Consider the following 15266-nt stretch of genomic DNA (forward strand, 5'->3'; position numbering starts at 1 on the left):
ACCGCTGGACTTATGACGAGTTTTTGGTCTGGAGAGGAAGTAGCCACGGTAGTACCGCTCCCATGGGCGGTAGTACCGCTGCAGCCTTCTTAAGGACACCAAAACTGACACAACTTCTGCAAACGGACTCCGAATTCAACGAAACCAAGTTTGTTGGAAAGCTAGCGACAAGGGCTAACACAATCTTGATAGAAATAACAATAAGAAGCAAATTAGAAAAGGCCCATAAGAAAATGGTGAGAACCCTTCCTCGAATAAGACTGGTAAAACCTCCAACACCGAAAATGCAATAGAAAAAACATGTGAACTCAGTTTTCGATGAACTCGAGCTTGTCAAGAAGATGACCATAAGCTCCAAATCTCACAAGGAGAAAAACAAACAAGAACCAAGAAAGATGATGCAAGCATGCAATGGTTTGAGCTCTCTACAAATGATACGATCAAGCTACTCACTTGAGAGCCCCCCTTGATAGTACGACAAACGATCCTATAACCCGGTCTCCAAACTACCACCATGATACCGGTAAAATAGAGAACCTATCAAGGCCAAACCTTTGCCTTGCACATAGTCCACTTGAGCTAGATGTAGACGATCTTGACTTCCTCAAGTAGGACCACCTTTCTTGATTGCGTTGGCTCGGTGAAGACTAGTAGATTGCTCCCCCATACTCCATTATGGGTGAGCCACTTCTCGACACATCTTCAAAAGTCCATTGTCACCACAATGGATGGCAATCTTCAAGCACTTGATCTCTTCGTGATGCATCACTTGAATGTGCACACCGCAACCTAACCCCGCAAAGAACTCTCACGAAGACTTTGGGTTAGTACACAAAGCATAATGGTCAATGCTTACCATACCGTGGGATCACTTGATCCCTCTTGGTACATCTTCTACGATTTGTGATTTGATCAACTTGATTCACTCTTGACTTAGTCTTGATCAACCTTGAACCTTTCCAACTCTCTTCATTTGGATGATTGATGACCCACAAGTATAGGGGATCTATCGTAGTCCTTTCGATAAGTAAGAGTGTTGAACCCAACGAGGAGCAGAAGGAAATTATAAGCGGTTTCCAGCAAGGTATTCTCTGCAAGTACTGAAATAAATGGTAACAAATAGTTTTGTGATAAGATAATTTGTAACGAGCAACAAGTAACAAAAGTAAATAAAGTGCAGCAAGGTGGCCCAATCCTTTTTGTAGCAAAGGACAAGCCTGGACAAACTCTTATATAGAGAAAAGCGCTCCCGAGGACACATGGGAATATCGTCAAGCTAGTTTTCATCACGTTCATATGATTCACGTTTGGTACTTCGATAATTTGGTACGTGGGTGGACCGGTTCTTGGGTGTTGTCCTTACTTGGACAAGCATCCCACCTATGATTAACCTCTATTGCAAGCATCCGCAACTACAACAAAAGTATTAAGGTAAACCTAACCATAGCATGAAACATATGGATCCAAATCAGCCCCTTACGAAGCAACGCATAAACTAGGGCTTAAGCTTCTGTCACTCTAGCAACCCATCATCTACTTATTACTCCCCAATGCCTTCCTCTAGGCCCAAATAATGGTGAAGTGTCATGTAGTCGACGTTCACATGACACCACTAGAGGGATGACAACATACATCTCATCAAAATATCGAACAAATACCAAATTCACATGACTACTAATAGCAAGACTTCTCCCATGTCCTCAGGAACAAACGTAACTACTCAAAAAGCATATTCATGTTCATAATCAGAGGGGTATTAATATGCATATAGGATCTGAACATATGATCTTCCACCAGATAAACCAACTAGCATCAACTACAAGGAGTAATTAACACTACTAGCAACCCACAGGTACCAATCCCGGACTTGGAGATAAGAATTGGATACAAGAGATGAACTAGAGTTTTGAGAGGAGATGGTGCTGGTGAAGATGTTGATGGACATTGCCCTCTCCCGATGAGAGGAGCGTCGGTGATGACGATGGCGATGATTTCCCCCTCCCGGAGGGAAGTTTCCCCGGCAGAACAGCTCTGCCAGAGCCCTAGATTGGTTCCGCCAAGGTTCCGCCTCGTGGCAGTGGAGTTTCGTCCGAGAAGATGGCTTCTGATTTTTTTCCCATCGAAAGACTTCATATAGCAGAAGATGGTCATCGGAGGGCCACCAGGGGGCCCACGAGGTAGGGGGGCACCCAGGGGGGTAGGGCGCGGCCCCCACCCTCGTGGGCAGGGTGTGGCCCCCCTGGTGAACTTCTTCCACTGAGTATTTTTCATATATTCTGAAAACATCTTCCGTGAAGTTTCAGGACTTTTAGAGCTGTGCAGAATATGTCTCTAATATTTGCTCCTTTTCCAGCCCAGAATCCCAGCTGCCGGCATTCTCCCTCTTTATGTAAACCTTGTAAAATAAGAGAGAATAGGCGTAAGTATTGTGACATAATGTGTAATAACAGCCCACAATGCAATAAATATCGATATAAAAGCATGATGCAAAATGGACGTATCAATGATGCCTTGAAGGTAAGCATTAATGATCACACAATCTTCTTCTTCAAGACATGCTTGCAATAAGATCAACTCTCACATGACCAATCTTTGGATAATTTCTTAATAGCACCTTGGTCAACACATAAACTCCTTGAAACCAACACATGGACTTCAAGAAGTGCCTATGGACAAATCCTTCAAATATAACTCAATGCAACCATTAGTCCATAGAGAATTTCATCAATTACCAAAACCACACATGGGGGCACCGCATGTCCTTTCACTAACTATGAAGTACATATCAAAAACTTGGCATACTACTTTCTTGTTGATGAGTCAAGCAAATGTTATTTAACAACAAAGCTCTGGTTTTAAAGAGGGGGCCAAGGATCATTTCGGCTCTAACTAAAGGTTTCTCCATGTACTTATCCATCTGAGTAACCATGAAGACAATGTCAAACTAGATACCTTGTTACTTTCTTAGGTACTTTGTATTTGAGTTTAGATAATAATGAAAAAGGGAATAAAAACATCAAACTAGACCATCAGAGGTTGGGAATCATCAAAGTGTATATTATCGATGTCAAGGATTTCCCTGTTTGTAACCATCTCCCCCCTCCCCTCGCAAGTTCCATGTAGAGCCTTTTATGGGCTCCCACAAATCCAAGCTAGGAAAAACGCCAAGGCTTCCCCCTATATGAATGCAGTTGACAAGGCCCGATGACATGCCAATTAATGTAGTGAAAACCATGGCGCTTAGTAGTTTTTCCGAACTTGATTTACATGTGTGCATTTGACATTCTTCATTACGTTCTTTTGGTAGCTAGCATTGTTACTAATAACATCTTCATTTACTCGAGGGACCTGTCAACAAGAGATATTATTTCTTAATACGCAGGTTTCTTCTCGTCTTATTACACATCTTACAATAACAAATGATTAATTAATTTGTGAACACTAAAAAGGAAACTTTTATCACAATATTTCATGAGTTTAATGGATATTTCTGTCATAAAACTTATTAATCCATGATTTGCGACTTGTCCTAGATTGTATCGAGGGTTATTTCATGATCATAATGTTTTTGTATCTCCCTCTTTCCTTGCTACTACATGCAAACAAGTATCCCCGTTTCGTGGTTGTAATGTCAAGGGGGGATACCTTGCCCGAAAGAAAGAAGAAAGTAGGTCAAGCGAGGGAGGTTGGGGCTCATCAAAGTATCACAAGTTCCCACATGTGCCTTTTATGAGATTCGACACATCCAAGCTAAGCCAAAGCCCATGGCTTTCCCATCTTTGCATTTAGTTGACAAGGCGTGACACCATGTCTAACCTTGGCTGCCAGGGGACATTTATTTACAACACAATTTGCACGTGCCTATTTTGCATTCGCCGTTGCATTCTTTTGATAGTTAGTATAATAGCTTCAACTACTCCAAAGACATGTGGTACAGATAATATTTCCCATCTACATAATAATCTTATCATTAAAGTACAAATGATTAATGAACCCATGAACACTGAATATGGCGATATAGAAAATATGGACATATAGAAAATAGAAGGGAAGTTTTATGCATTTCTCCTATGAAACTGCAATTTTTGGCATACAACTATTCTACGTGAGGCTTGCCAAGAATGTATGCAACAGACAACCTACCATACCAATTCGTTATGTTTGGATGATGGATGAGATCCGTAGATAGAGAGCCAGTTCCAATAGACTTATGGAATATCCCCGTTCGTGTGCATCTAGCAGAAATTGAACCCGCAAATTTACCAATTATGAGTTGGGCACTTTAACCATTCAGAGATGGATGTTTAAGATGGATCATCGTACATCGTAACTAACCAATTTTCATATAGAAAGACATATCTAGAAAATGAAATAAAAAATATTCAAGATGGCAAATATTCGGAAACGACTATGATATGTGCTACAGAACTTAGTCAACACTAGTGACATTTTTTGGTGAATAGTACAAATGCTATTTAGCAACGACATTCTAGTTTTGAAGAAGGGAGCAAGGTCCACTCCTATGACTCAACAGTTAGCCATCACTACTTATCACTAATAGAATGTCACCACACAAGATAGACAAATACTTACACAACATTAAAAACAAAACGCTGCAAGTAATAACCATAAACAAAGAAAAAAATCACAAAGCAAATAAAGCAAAAAACCAAAACCACACCAATCTTGCAGGTTTGCTTTGAAGCGCCCAAATGCTGAACGAAAATAGAGGACTAGAAGTACAATCACAAACAAAACAACAACGAGATCCAGCTTTTGCCAAAAAGAAAGCCAAACTCTCATCCAGATGCATCTCGATTCACATACTGTAAACTACATACAACAAAAGTAGAACACTTTTTTTTGTAGTTTGCTTGAACCTATTTTCGAGTTTACTTTGAAGTGCCCAAGTACTTAATGAAAGGTAAAGGCAAGGCGCGTCTTGTGGGAGCACACACATGCTGGAGAAGGTATAAGAGACATGACTCTCCTCGCAACTCCCTTGAAAGTGGTAAATGCCGACAATTATTTGTTTGTTTATAGCCCTCATATGTCTCCATTGCACATAAGTTTTGTAAATGCCTTCTAGGAGCTCCCACAGATTCTAGCTAGGCCAAAGCCAAAGCTCCCAGACATATATTAGTTTACCAGGTATGACACAATGCCAACTAATGCAATAATAACTCTAGGGATTAGTGGATTGGCACAACTTTATGTACATGTGCGCAAGTGATATTCCTCGTTACATTCTTTAGGCAACTAGCATTATTGCTAATAATAGCCTCAGTTACTTTGGGTACATGCGACAAGAAATATTATATATTAATTCAGAAACCCTTGCAAGTTGAATGGTCTTAGTACACATCTTACTACAACGAATATTAAAGTGCTACGAATTAAGGAATTTCTTGAGTTAAAAAATTATTCTTTGTCATACACTTGATGATGATCAACAATGGTTGTGCTATAAAACATAGTAAACACTTGCCAATTAATTTTTTTCCTGATGAGTCAAATAAATGAAATGCATTGCTCATTCTTCTCACAACCCCCCTTGCGCAACAAAAGGCGACATGCTCCCATTCATGACCTTAATATTTTTTGCATCTCCATGATCCTCATTGCTACTACCAACCGAGATCGAATCTTAGCGTGATCCTAATCTTTCCAAGTCTCCATATTTCCTCTTTGCTATAGGTAAACTAGATTCATTTTACTTTTCTTCAAGGCTTTGTATTTTTGTTGCGTGAAAGTAATGGAAGAGCGAGTATATCCTAGTTCGAATGAAAGGACAAAACTGGATTAGGTGAGGAAGGCTGGGACTTGTCGGACCACATATCACGTGTTCCATGCAATGAATTTTGCAAGCTTCCACGGATCAAAGATAGGCCAATGTCCAAGGCATTCCCCTCTTGCACTCACTAGTTGACAAGGCGTGACGCCATCTCAAGACATGATAACCCTAGCAGCTAGCACACATTAGCAACTTGCTTCAAACATTCCTAGTTTGACACTCATCGTTGTATTATGTAGTTATATCATTTACTATGTAGGGACCTTTTTGCAGCATGGATTGTCTTGTTACTCAAGCTTACGATTACAAGGCAGATGATATTGATACAGAAACCTATGAAACGCTTGCCAGTAACCCTTTTGACGAGTTAGATGAATGGTCTTCGGCAGGGACTAGAAGCCAACAAGAAGTTTACCGTTACAAAATGACCCATGCATGTAAGGGCAAGACTAGCTACGTTCACATCCCTACTAATTTTAACTAAGCTAATGTTTCTTCTCTTAGAGAACAAACCTCTTGTCTCAATCACCGGATTCACGTATCACGATATATAAACGCCATGTGCTTTTGCGATCTGACTCGACCATCAGAGAAAGGTTGGGACCAACGAAGAAACATAAGCATCACTGATCACCCATAAATACAGTCTTACAAACAACACCCCAAAAGAATGTCGCAAAATACTACTCCCTCCGTCCGGAAATACTTGTCATTGAAATGGATGTATCTAGATGTATTTTAGTTGTAGATGCATCCATTTTCATCCATTTTAATGTCAAGTATTTCCGGACGGAAGGAGTACAAGACAAATGCAAAAACGTAAACAACACAGAACTAAAAGAATAAGAAGAAAAGATGACAACCAAACACAAAGCAAAGCAAAAAAAAAAAACATAACCGTAGGCGCCCTTTTTCTAAGCGACGAGGAACCAAACCGCACATATCTTGCGGTTTTGCTTTGAAGTGTGCCCCAACCAAAGCCGCGAGGATGGATGGATGGATGCGTCTCGCGGCGGCACAGCCCCTGCCGTCCGTCCAAGACACGACACGCAACCGCGCGCGCGATCCAGGCCGCCCGCGCCTCAGGGCCGCGGATCCGGCCGTCCGACCCGCGCCCCCCCCCCCCCTTTATATGCCCCCGGCCCCCTCCCCCCGGCCCTGCCTACGCCGTCTCTCTGTCCTGTCCTTTCTCCTCATCTCCAACCTCCCCCCACCCCTCCCCTCCCCAAATTTGGATCAAACGAACTCGCTAAACTTAATCTCATCCTTAAACGCGCGGCGAACGGAATCGGATTTGGGAGGGACGAGGCGTTTGGATCCCATTTTGGGGGGCTAATCGCGGTGGGTAGTGGGTGTTAGGGTTTCGGATCTGGTCGGTTTTTGGTTTGCTTTGGTCCTAATCCGGCGATGAACGGCGAGATGATGATGCGGCCTCCCGTGCCGGCGCCGTACCAGGTGTGGGCGGCGGCGCTGGCGCAGCAGCAGCAGCAGCAGCTCCCGCCGGTGGCGGTGGCGGTGGCGGAGGCGCCGCCGGCGGGGTTCAAGCCGGCGAGGCCCGCGTGGAAGCGGGCGGCGCGGCAGCAGCCCGGGTGGAAGCAGCGCAAGGCCGCGGCCCAGGCGCAGGGGAGGTGGGGCGGGTCGGCGGCGCCGCGCAACACGACGTCGTACCTGATCCGGGCCAAGCGGGCGGGTGGCGTGGCGTCGCTGGTGTCGCCGTGCCCCGTGACGCCCGCCGTGCTGCCGACGCCGCGGCTGTCGCCGGCGCGGGAGGTGCTGGTGGAGATGGCCAAGGAGGCGTGGGGCGTCGACGGGTACGGCTCCATGAAGGGCCTCATCCGCCTCCGCCCCCAGGCCGCCGGCCCCGACGCCGGCGACGGCGACGGCGCCGACTCGGGCTCCGGCGAGAGCGACGTGGAGGAGCACGTGGAGGTGGAGCGCCGCCTCGACCACGACCTCAGCCGCTTCGAGATGGTGCAGCTCCCCGCCGCGCCCGCCGGCGATGACGACGAGGACGATGACGCCCGCGCGGCCCGGCTGGAGGAGGAGAACCTGACCCTCCGCGCGCGGCTCTTCCTGGTGGAGCGCGACATGGCCGACCTCCGCCGCCGCCTTGTCGCCGTGGAGTCCCTCTGCCGCGACCGCCACCGCGACGGCTGCGTCGTGGACGCCGCCCTGCCTTCCCCCGCCGAAACCGACGAGGCGGCCACCGAGGACGCCATGGTACTCTGACGTGGCCGGCCGCCCGCACCGTGCCCTGTACATAGTTCACCGTCCCTTCCTCCTCCCCCCTGTGCAGGTGTCAACAGACAGACAGATGTGAATGAAGAGTAGCCAGCAGCATCAGCATCAGCAGTTCAAATAGCATCCTAGAGCCAGTTATTACTCTTCCTTCCCTCCTTGAATCCCCATAGCAGTCCGATCTGTGGTTGTGTCATCAGGTAGCCAGATCCCCAGTCCATGCCCATCATGTAGTCGTAGCAGCATTAGGAAGGAGTCAACCAAACCAATGTTTTCATGTAGATGTACTAGCGGTTAACCGGCGTCAATGGCGGGCACCGGCGAGGAAGACGAAGACGACGCGGGGCCAGCGTTCCTCTAGATCCATCCAGTGCCTGCCAAACTCGGCAACTCCAGTTATTAGTCAGTAGTAGCAGCATTTGTTGTGATTCTGAACATGTTGTTCCATTATTGCATTCCGCATTCTGTACCATTCTGTGCGCATCCATGCTCACCAAATGCTTGCCATTGGCAGGGGACAGGCAGCGGCGGCGAGACCCATGGACGATGGATCCAGCAGCCGTGGGAGTTTTATACTAGTGCTGTTTTAATTTTATTTTATTTAGTTTTTGCTGTGCTGGCGTGCGATTTTGGCGAGACGTGGCGTGACCAGTGGGACTCGCTCCTGTGGATGCGGGGGGTGGGGGTGGTGACGGCGTGTTGAATTGCGGCTCGGCTCGGTTGGTCAGGCATGCAGGTCCGGTTAACCATTCCGAACTGGGCGGCGGTGGTGGTGGTGGTGGGGCGGGTCCGAGGAAGAGGATGACCGACCGGGAGGGAGGCGAGTGGTTGGGCATTGGCAATGGCGACGTGGCGACAGAATCTTGGCATCTTGTGTGGAGAAGGTGCTGCCGGGCGAGAGAGCTCTGGGCTATCCAGGAGCTTTTTTCTTCTTCTCGGCTTATTAATGTTTTTTATCATCCGGGTAGCAGCGGAGGACGGTCTGACCGGTGGTACGTTCATTTGAGTGGATTTGATTGAGCTCGCCGTGAGTGACGTAGCGAGTGGACAAAACAGTAGGCTGCAAAGCGCAAAGCGCTGCGCCCACCAGGTACCCTTTTGGGATAGAAATCTCTTCGTTTCCCAACACGTCATACTGATCCGGCTTCTGAACCAAAACTCTGGTAGGCTCACACTTTGCATGCACACGGAAAGCCCAAACTGCACCTACAAATAAATTCGGCGCGGTCAACTCTAAGAAGGAGGAAAAAAAAACAGTCTTATGTTTTAAAACAATGGGCCTCCCCTGTCCACCTGAATCAATCATTAATAATTAATTAAAAAGAGAAGAGGAGCAGCAATCGCTTCCCGTCGGAGATCCCTCTACGCAACAAGAGCATCTAGTCACTAGTCAGTGCAATGCATGCGCGCGTGGGGCGGGTAGCAGTTTGCCGGCCGAGCCGCGCCCCCGTAGATGCGTGCCGTGTTGCGTGGAGTAGCCTCGGGGCCTCGTGGGTTGGGTGGTGCGTTCCTCCGAGGATAGGAGGGGAATCAGAAGCCGGGCTTCGCCCAAGTACTTGCTCCAACTTTGGCACCCCTGGCGCAGGGCATCGCGGACGTGACGAGAGAATATTAGCAGCATCCTGGCGGATAGCGTGCGTGGTACGGGGAAGATGGAGGAGCTCTCGGCGATGCAGGAGCGAGGGAGCCTTGCTCCGGCTGGAATTTTCTTTCACTTCAGTTAGTTAAAGGCAAAACAAAAACAGACGAATGGAATATTCGTATTCTCCTCCTCCTTTGCAGCTTATTATTATCTGCGAATCCTTTTTTTCTTTCTCTTTTTGCCGTGGCAGCGTAGGCAGGAGGACCGGGAGGGGGTGGAGCGGACCTGCCACATATATATTGCCCTGTGAAGACGGCGATCCTGGCGACCGACGACGGCACACCGCACACGGCGGGGCAGCTAATAAACACGCCGTCTGTCTGTCGACGCCGCCTTGGTTTGGTTCCAGCCCATCCGATGAACTCGCCGTCAGTGACGTTGCAGCAGAGGCGAATGGGCCAAACAGCCGAGTAGTAGGCCCCACGCACTGCGCCCTCTTTAGAATACGCCACGTCACACGGATGCGGCTTCTCAACCAAACACTGACCATCGTCTCACACGCACAACTCTGCAAGGAAACAAAAAACTCATGCTAATTCTCCGACTGTTTTACAATTTTGTTTACATGTAGACATCCAAGACATTCGGCGTGTCATAAAAGGTATGTTCATGTAGTCGAAAAATCATACTGTTTGTTTTCAAGGCTTGAAAAAAGTGGTGCATTTAGTCAGATCGACTGCACTCCGTTGTGGACTAAGAGTTTACTAGCAAACCCGTAAAAACACATCCGCAGACTTATATTTTTGGAGAACTCGACCAATTCACCTCCATGCAAAACCTAAAAACACCACCTTAACAGATGAAAAAGTACAAACTTGACCCTGGTGTTATTTCGCTACCCAGAGGGTGGTTTAGTAAAGGTAACAGGGAGACATTTTTGCTCTGTTCCCCATTCCTGATAAACAAGTGTTTTGTAGTGTCACATACAACTTCTTCAACGCCATTTAGCAACAATTTCCACCTGCCTAGTCAACGGTTTAAATGTCTGGCAACGACTGAGAGCTCCTTTTGTTGTATCAGCTTCCAAGCTGGGCATTCAGGCTTATTATTATTGTTGTTGCATTGTACACTGTAGTAACTGTGATGTTGGTCCGAACATCCTTTGCTATATTAGTTAGAAAAATCACAGCGCGGTGACGAGCCTGCTGTCGAATGTGAACCGACAAGCCAGCCACGCCAGGCAGAGGAACATCTTGTCCGCTGCAAAGAGCTGCGTTGTACAAGTACAGGAGAACGGGAGGTCAAGTTATTACACAGGTGGGACTCTGCTTGCGTTGTCAGGCACGATTTGTGCGCCTTCCAACTTGAAGAGCCAGCTCGGTGTCTATCTTGAGAGATATGTCGAGCGCCTTCACGGAATGCGTCAACGCTCCACTGCAACGGACCGACAAACAGTCAGAACCACGAAAATGAGAATTAAGGAGCTGTCCGTTAAGAGATTAAGAAAGGTGTATTCATGCCTTGAAATGTATGTAACTCCAGTTTCTCCGATTTTCTTCACCGTATCCATCGTCACATTTCCAGATGCCTGCAGTTGAGAAAAAGGAAAAGAAAACGCTCAACATCCAGCACAACTCGCGTCATATACAGCCTATTTGTAACTCATCTGCTACAGCTAGGAGTCTATCAGAATTAGGGCATACTAGCAGGCGACAACAAAGCAATACCAAGATAGTCACGTTGAAAAGATACCCTTTACTAAAAAAAGGGACAGAGGAACACTGGCGGAGCTACGTTAGGGCCGACCTGGGCCGTGGCCCACCCAGCTTTGGAAAAAATAAATTGATACCTAGGCTCAGACCTCCCAACCCACACCGCTGGAAAGGATGCAACCCATGGCCCAGGAGCTCACGCCTCACACCACGTGGAAACGCAGCACTCGACGACTCAGCAGCCACCGCCCGCCATCACGCAGCAACCGCAGGCCGCCACCCACCGGCCATGGGGACTGCGACAACACATCAGCTGTCGTCCACTGGCCCACCGCACACAGCAGCAGGGCGATTCGGAGTCGGCCAACCCATGAGTCCATGTGGTCACTAAGGCAACTAAGGCAACACCCCAAAATGAGCTACTTCTTTAATTTGATCCTATCCTATCTCAAGACTCAATCTCTCCAATTTCCCTGAATCACTACAAGCTGCACATATAATTTCTTTGAATCATTCCCAAATTATCTTCCCCTAAATTTCACTTATTGCCAATATGCTAGCATAAATAATTCACTCACTTGTTTACAGATTACAGATGGTAGTATAGGTAGCTATGTGCAAGGCCAGTCAAAATTGTAATGCCTGGCAAATTATATCATATACTCTCTCCGATCAGAATTAATTGACGCGGCCTCTATACGATGTAAAACTTCAATTAATTTGGATCGAAGGGAGTAGTAAATTTTGGCATAACTTCTTTTGTTTATATATTCTCACTTGATCTTGTAACAAATAAGAAGAGAAGATATACTGATTAATGCCAATGATCCAGAATTTGAATATTTTTGTGTTCTTTTTGTCCCGCCCAACAATTTATTTGAAGCTCCGCCACTGCAGGGGAACATGATGGAATTTTGCTCTCAAAAGTTGAACTTCATACCTCGGTCTCAAATCTTCCATTTATCAACTGAACTGCATCTTTGAGCATTGATACATCTAGATCCCCATTCGGAAGAGGGACGACCATATTATCCAACATTATACGAGTTAATGAAGTCTTGTTCTCATCAGTATACTTCAATAAATCTCTAACTTCCTCGAGTGTCCTTGTCTCAACCTGATTCATAGGATATACAAATGTGAATACATGCATGGTAAGTCACAGGGAAAATTTATTTAGATGGCATATGCAACCACAACCATAATACCTCAACAGGAACTGCAAGATTTTCCTTCTCCAAGAACTGATCAACAGATGTCATTGCATTTGTAATGCCCCCGGCAACAGAAATATGATTATCTTTTATCATAACCATATCAAATAATCCAAGCCTGTGATTCTTCCCACCACCAATTAGTACCTACATACATGTATATCATGTATATCGAGCATGAGCAAAACTGCATCACAACGAAGGGCAAAGAACTAAAAGTGATGAATGGCCACATGAAAAAGGTATGCTTACTGCCCACTTGTCAACCAGGCGTAAACCTGGAGCAGTTTTTCTTGTTTCCAATATGCATGCAGGACGAGCAGCATCAGCCATGGCCTGAATGGAAGTAGGAACAACGACATTCTCATATGAGCAACATAGAAGCAAATTATGACAGAGAAGGGATACCATATATAAGCTACAATAAAATAGCACCTATCACCTTCGTCATTGTAGCGATTCCACTCATTCTTTGCATGAAATTTAGCACAACCCTCTCAGCAACAATGATACTCTGAGCACACCCTTAATATAAAGAATAAAAATGGGGGAGAGAATATTAAGACGGAGTTGACACAACATCATACTGTTAAGTGCTGCTGAATATGGCAAATTCAAGGCATTTTACCATATACTTTGCCAAACTGCAATCCCTTATGCACATAATTTCCATCAGCCTCAAACCATTCAACCTGGAAAATGTCCAAGAAGGAACAACAGGTACAGACCCATAGTCAATATCACATATGATACCTCAATAACCATATCTGCAAAAACAGAAAATGGAGAAACCGATGTGATAGACATACCTTCAACGACGGATCAACTTGGTTAAAAATCATCTCAGCCAGGCTTATGCCTGCAATGACACCATCCTCCTTACCAATAAAAGTGGCTTCAGCTTTCACATCGGTTGGTATCGTAGCCAAACATGACACATCCCCTAAAGGTGTTGACAGACAGTTAGAACATTATCACAGTGAAAGATGACACATGTATGACCATTCAAAAGCGGGAAAAAGTTTCAGAATCAGAATAGAACAAAACCCAACTTGCATAGCAACTTGTCAAGAAATGACCCAACTGGAGCTTATCCAGTTATCTCCACTTCTTTAGCTAATAGGTCACCGTTTGAGCGAGAACCAATGGTCACGAGTAGGTTGATTACCAAGAAAGCACCTGACACGACTGGCTGAAAACACAGACTTGGGATGAAAGCAAGGAAACGTAGTGTCTGGTACTGCTTGCTGGAGAGTGAACATCACATATAAGTGGATACAAATTGATCTGATCCATTCAATGTCCTCATTCTTCCATCATCAATGACCTTTTTTCTCATGTACAACAACAAGCCAACAGTAACAACTAACAAGTTAGCTAGCTAGACACCTGACCTCTGAATCCTGGTTGCAGCAGCAAATTGGATAACTAAAATGTGGCCTCCTGTCGCAATCAACCAATCTTAGGGTCAGCGGATCGACTGCAGTTTCGGACTAACTCTTAAAACGGCAAGGGCACATCAGAGCCCTGTCACTGCACAATTTCAACTGATAGTGAGTCAGCACCTGGAACTACAGGGCTAGCTTAAGCTGTCGATCACGGAGCACTAACGGGCAATTCGAGCCCAAAGAGGCAGCACACATGAAGAAAAATTCGAGCAGACGCTTTCGCTCAACGATGCGGGACATGAGCACTCGTGCTGAGCACAATTGGCAAATTGGAACTCGGAAGGGACGAACAGGAGGCTAGCACAGGAGTGGAGCGATGCGGGCACGTTACCTCGGTCGCCGGCGTCCTCGGAGAGGGCGAGGGCGATGACGGCGCTGAGGTCGTAGGTGGGGTGCGCCGGCGGGGGCACGGGCGACGGCGCCGGGCGCGCCTCGGCGGACATGGAGGCCGAGGGGGCGGCGCGGGGGCGAGCGGGCAGGCGCAGGCAGGCGCTGGGGCGCGGGTTGCCGGACGAGGAGGAGGAGGAGGGGAGGTGCTGGCGGATGGGCGCGGCGGCGGTGGGAGTCGCGGGCGACATGCGCAGTAGGCGGCCAGGCGGGGAAGGGGCGGCTGGGTGGAGGTTGGGGCGCGTGCCAGCGGCGGAAGGGAGCTGCCTTTTTCCTGTGCGTCCGCGGCGCGGGGTGTGGTGCGGTGCGGCTTTGCGTTGAACCAGACGACACACCGGTGGTGCAGGAACCGGCTCCTCTACCGTGCCGCTGGGCACGGCAGAGTGCCGTGCCTTCTTAGTTCTTACGCACCACCAGCGTGCACATTGATATGGGCCAGAAAGGCTTACCTCCGAACGCAAAAAAAAAGAAGAAAGGCTTACCTCCTGCCCGAAAGTCTATCCTAACTAGCCCAGACGTTCAGCTGATGCATCATGCTTTTCTGAAAAAAAAAACTGATGCATCACGCGGCTTCACAGGTAGAATGAAAAAATAACTATTTTCCTACCTATTTCCTAACCCCTAAATAAACTATTGCCCCTATAAAATACTAATTTATTATTATTATCTCAAAAGACTAATTACCTATTAATTAATATTTTTGGGAGGACCTATTAATTAATTAATATACACGAGCAACATTTAAAAAATGAAAATGAACTCATATTAGCTAACATGTTTGCCCATACATGTACTAAATTTCTACAACTAATTTTCATAAAAAATGGTTTCTTAATTTATTTTTTATCAGTTTTATTGGTATATTTTTATTTTGGTGGATTCTTTTTTTTC

General features: G+C 46.4%; 2 protein-coding genes across 3 annotated transcripts; one reads left to right on the forward strand and one right to left on the reverse strand.

Annotated features, from left to right (window-relative positions):
* The first annotated feature begins 6943 nt into the window (after window positions 1–6943).
* On the forward strand, window positions 6944–8550 carry LOC125510379. Its single transcript, XM_048675533.1, has one exon. It carries the CDS (start codon window positions 7202–7204, stop codon window positions 8021–8023), a length of 822 nt encoding a protein of 273 aa, XP_048531490.1. The 5' UTR covers window positions 6944–7201; the 3' UTR covers window positions 8024–8550.
* A 1930-nt stretch (window positions 8551–10480) lies between these two features.
* Window positions 10481–14745, reverse strand: LOC125510378 (nicotinate-nucleotide pyrophosphorylase [carboxylating], chloroplastic). Of its 2 annotated transcripts, XM_048675531.1 has the most exons (9): window positions 14320–14743; window positions 13350–13483; window positions 13169–13232; window positions 12983–13065; window positions 12793–12876; window positions 12535–12687; window positions 12267–12443; window positions 11135–11202; window positions 10481–11048 (listed from the first exon to the last, which is right to left on the reverse strand). In XM_048675531.1, exons 1-9 carry the CDS (start codon window positions 14564–14566, stop codon window positions 10952–10954), a joined length of 1107 nt encoding a protein of 368 aa, XP_048531488.1. In that variant the 5' UTR covers window positions 14567–14743; the 3' UTR covers window positions 10481–10951. The 2 variants fall into 2 exon arrangements, with proteins under 2 accessions (XP_048531488.1, XP_048531489.1); XM_048675532.1 differs by lacking the exons at window positions 10481–11048; window positions 11135–11202 and adding an exon at window positions 11251–11280 and having other exon boundaries at window positions 14320–14745.
* Window positions 14746–15266: the final 521 nt, after the last annotated feature.

Source organism: Triticum urartu, chromosome 5 (assembly GCF_003073215.2).
Source record: "Triticum urartu cultivar G1812 chromosome 5, Tu2.1, whole genome shotgun sequence".
NCBI classification, from domain to species: domain Eukaryota; kingdom Viridiplantae; phylum Streptophyta; class Magnoliopsida; order Poales; family Poaceae; genus Triticum; species Triticum urartu.

Bases quoted from the DNA above. Each gene is read 5' to 3' on its own strand.
- LOC125510379 (XM_048675533.1), top strand. From the start codon at position 7,202: ATGAACGGCGAGATGATGATGCGGCCTCCCGTGCCGGCGCCGTACCAG.
- LOC125510378 (XM_048675531.1), bottom strand. From the start codon at position 14,566: ATGTCGCCCGCGACTCCCACCGCCGCCGCGCCCATCCGCCAGCACCTC. The intron at 13,484-14,319 runs GTAACGTGCCCG...CAACACCTTTAG, and splicing joins CGAGGACGCCGGCGACCGAG to GGGATGTGTCATGTTTGGCT. The intron at 12,877-12,982 runs GTGATAGGTGCT...ACTTCCATTCAG, and splicing joins GAATCGCTACAATGACGAAG to GCCATGGCTGATGCTGCTCG.